The sequence below is a fragment of the Perkinsus marinus genome (assembly GCF_000006405.1).
Source record: "Perkinsus marinus ATCC 50983 genomic scaffold scf_1104296927860, whole genome shotgun sequence".
NCBI lineage: Eukaryota > Perkinsozoa > Perkinsida > Perkinsidae > Perkinsus > Perkinsus marinus.
In genome coordinates, this window is record NW_003217027.1 from 4,969 (window position 1) to 8,237 (window position 3,269).

At 48.6% G+C, this 3,269-nt stretch overlaps 2 protein-coding genes across 2 annotated transcripts in view; both read left to right on the forward strand.

The window, feature by feature from the left end:
- The window catches only part of Pmar_PMAR001556 (hypothetical protein), a gene marked incomplete at both ends in the record, with an annotated part of 1,320 nt that extends 1,093 nt beyond the window's left edge, over positions 1-227 (forward strand). Inside the window, one exon of the mRNA XM_002788733.1 lies at positions 42-227. Coding sequence (XP_002788779.1) covers positions 42-227 — 186 coding nt within the window. The remainder of the gene's footprint in view (positions 1-41) is intronic.
- Positions 228-1,589: 1,362 nt separating this feature from the next.
- On the forward strand, positions 1,590-3,260 carry Pmar_PMAR001557 (hypothetical protein; the record flags this gene model as incomplete). The annotated part of the gene is made up of 1 exon (XM_002788734.1): positions 1,590-3,260. The coding sequence occupies one exon, from the start codon at positions 1,590-1,592 to the stop codon at positions 3,258-3,260; it is 1,671 nt and encodes a 556-aa protein (XP_002788780.1).
- Positions 3,261-3,269: the final 9 nt, after the last annotated feature.

The window sequence follows — 3,269 nt, forward strand, 5'->3', positions numbered from 1 at the left end:
GCGACAGCGACCTTTATACTGGAACGATTCGTCGTGATGAGACTGTGATGTCTCCTGAGGATCCTCGTGGTCGTTGCCTGGTCACTTGGGATGATGGTACTGAGCCAGAATGGCTGACCCTGGGAGAGGAACAGTGGGAGTTCTCTGATGAAACTAGTCCGCCGAAGTTGTCCCGATTGCCCAGAAGAAAGAAGTGTCGCACAGGTGTTGTGCGAGGGGGCGTGTAGAGGGATGATTGCATCCTAAAACGAAGTATTGTGTTTGTTTCTGTGCCAGTTGTCTCCTTGGCTATTGCTCCGTGTCGCAGTGCATATCTTAGCCTAGCGCCAAGTGAGCCTACTATTGATTATATTGATAGATAAGTTCTTCCTACAAGTCCTCTAGTTGTGGCGTTCCCTCAATGGGAGATAAGGAAGGCGTACCGACCCTCAACAGAGTAAAAGAATCTCGACTCCTGAGAATTAGTCTCGAATCACGAGTAAAAATCCCAACTCTGAGTATTTAATCTCGAATTGATGAAATACTCTGTCTCAGTGCCAAAAACCCTGAATCAGCCATTGAGTATAGATTTGAATCTTGAATCGTGATTAAGGATCAGGAATCGGATTCAGCGGCTGATTAAAATCAAGGATCAAGGATCTTGCTCATTATTACGTAATCTGACTCTGTCTCAAGTACTCATACTCAGAAATCTCGACTCTTTCTCCTGAGCTAAGAATCTGAATCAGTTCTCTCGAATCAAGGTGTGACTTGAATCATGAATCAGGATCAGAGCGTGAGTTGAATCATGGACTCAGATTCATGAATCAGGATCCGCATACGGCCCCAGCTTTGAATCAATCCACAGCCCCTTCACGTCATCGAGGCCTTTCCCCTATCCCTCGTCACCGGCGGTGACTCACCGCATAATCCGAGATACTCGCGAGATATCGTATCCGCCACTGCGTTAGTCACACGTAACGTGTGACACATTCCACGTGAATAGCCTTTGATGAGTGGGGTGGTTAAGGGTGACCGACTTAGTGTGAGTACCTGCATCAATTTATCCAGTGCAGCTGACTCAGCGTAAACCTGGCCTAGAGCCTTCACGGCCGCGGAATTGACGCCCATGAGAAGTAGCACTTGATCGTCCGGTCTGGATAGTGGACCCACGACAGCGGATAACAATTCCAGAAAACATATGTGACCTGGTTCCGGTCGCGTGAAGTTGTACGTCACCGAAACGTTTTCTCTCTTATAATTGGTGACAGTGAGTCTGGCTCCCATAGGGATAGTCCACATGCCAAATAGTCTTCGACAGGCTCCTCTACTGACACCCACTCATCGCTCACAGTTCATTGTACCACTGAGTGTCAAACAACCCTATCTATCATGATCTAAAAGATCATCCAGTGTATTACACGCTATTGCGAGTGTCACGTTGATGGCTGCGTTCCCGTAGAGCCTGGCCATGCGCGTCACGGCGAGCTAGATCGTTACGCTCATTTCATAGCTGACCGAAAACCTCCGAATATCGTAGGTTTCTTGCCTGCCTCTTGTATAAGCGTCGAGTTGACTAGAATTACTTATTCGGGTATCACAGTAATTTTATGACTCCGTTCACCATCTCGATCTTGAACCTCCTCCTCGTCACCCTGTTGATGCAGGGTGGGGCATATACCTTCCACATGGGTAACGTTCGTATGCAGATGAAAACGACACATTTTTGCAACTCTGACTTGAGGGACATCAAGGGGAACCCGATGGCATGTCACATCTCCAAGGCTATGGAGACTGAAGGGCTGGTCCTCCCTGGTATGGATGATAACAAGTCGTTCACCGTTCATCGAGACATCTTCATCGCCAAGGACGGTCAAGCGGTAGTTCAAGCAGCACCAAATCACCCGTACTTGTATCTCCTCATGAGTCAGAACGACACGCACTTCAGCACCTCCCAACTCTTCAATAAACGCTCGTTCCTTATAGAGCAGGGAACCAGGAAAAAGACTGATAAGCCCAATGGTCGCAAGCTCAGTGCCAATCGTACGCTCGAAGATGATGGTTGGGTCTATAAAGGTTTGGTAGATGAAGGTGGACAGAAGCTGAACAAATGGGTCAGAAGTGGAGTAGAAGGTGTTGATCCCAAATCGGGTATCAATTTCACCGCCCTCGCTCAGACTGGTGTGATCACTAACGCTTGGGTCCTCTATCTTGACAAGGATCAGAAGCAGATGGTGAAGCTCTTGGGTATCAACACCTTCGAGAATGATACGGTCTATCTCAAGTCCGAGGTCACTCATTGGGAAGAGCTGGACGAGGCATTAACTTTAGATGTTGCCATAAATGGTATTCACGCGGCGTATGATATCGTCCAGAACTACAATGTGGCAGCAGCGAAAGAGGAGGCGCCTCAGCTATTTCCTCAGTTCATCAAGACCCGTTTGGTTAGCGAAGAGGCTCGTCTATTCTTCAACGATGGGGAGAGCCACGATTGGAGGTCGAACAAGACTCTTCTTCGTGGAAATGGGTCGGTAGCACCGATCGATTATTTTCGCCTCCCCAATGGCACAGCTGCACATGCGTTCTTCCTGCACAAGTATCAACCTCTTCTACTTCTACAGGAGGATGATAAAAAGGAGTTCGAATTACCACCGGCTTGCAAGAAGGGTCACACCACGTCGGTCAGTGCATACTGCCTGTATGTTGGTTACGCCTCTAACGACACGCTACTGGCCCTCGACCTATATATGTCTTATACCGACCAAGCTATTGGAGAAAACAATGCTCACCTCAAGGTCACAGTCCATTTGAAGCAGCCGGGGACGGAGGTCGTATTCTTTGCTTTTGAAGCCACTGGATGCGCCTTGGTCTTCGCTGCTGATATTGGCATCGCAGGCTTGCGCATTCAAGTATGTCTTACGGGTGGAGGCGGCGGTGGGAATGGCACTTACGGAGGGAAAATAGCGATGTCGGTCGCGGTCATAATCAAAGTTGGTATCTTCCCTGCGTTGAGAGCCACACTTAATGGTCAAGTTGCGGTCAATGCTTCGCGCAATGGTGACATCAAAGCATATGGTTCGCTGGGCATTGAAGTCTCGGCGATAGTTGTCGGAGCCGGTATATCCCTGGACATCTTCGGTAACACTGTTGATCACAAATCGGACGTTTGGGAATTCAAATCCCACTTCAACCTCCACGTATGGGTAGATGTTCTCTTCTACAGCCATGACTGGCCATGGAGTTGGACTATTTGGGAAGCTGGTCCGGTTAAAGTGCGATAAGTGGGAAAG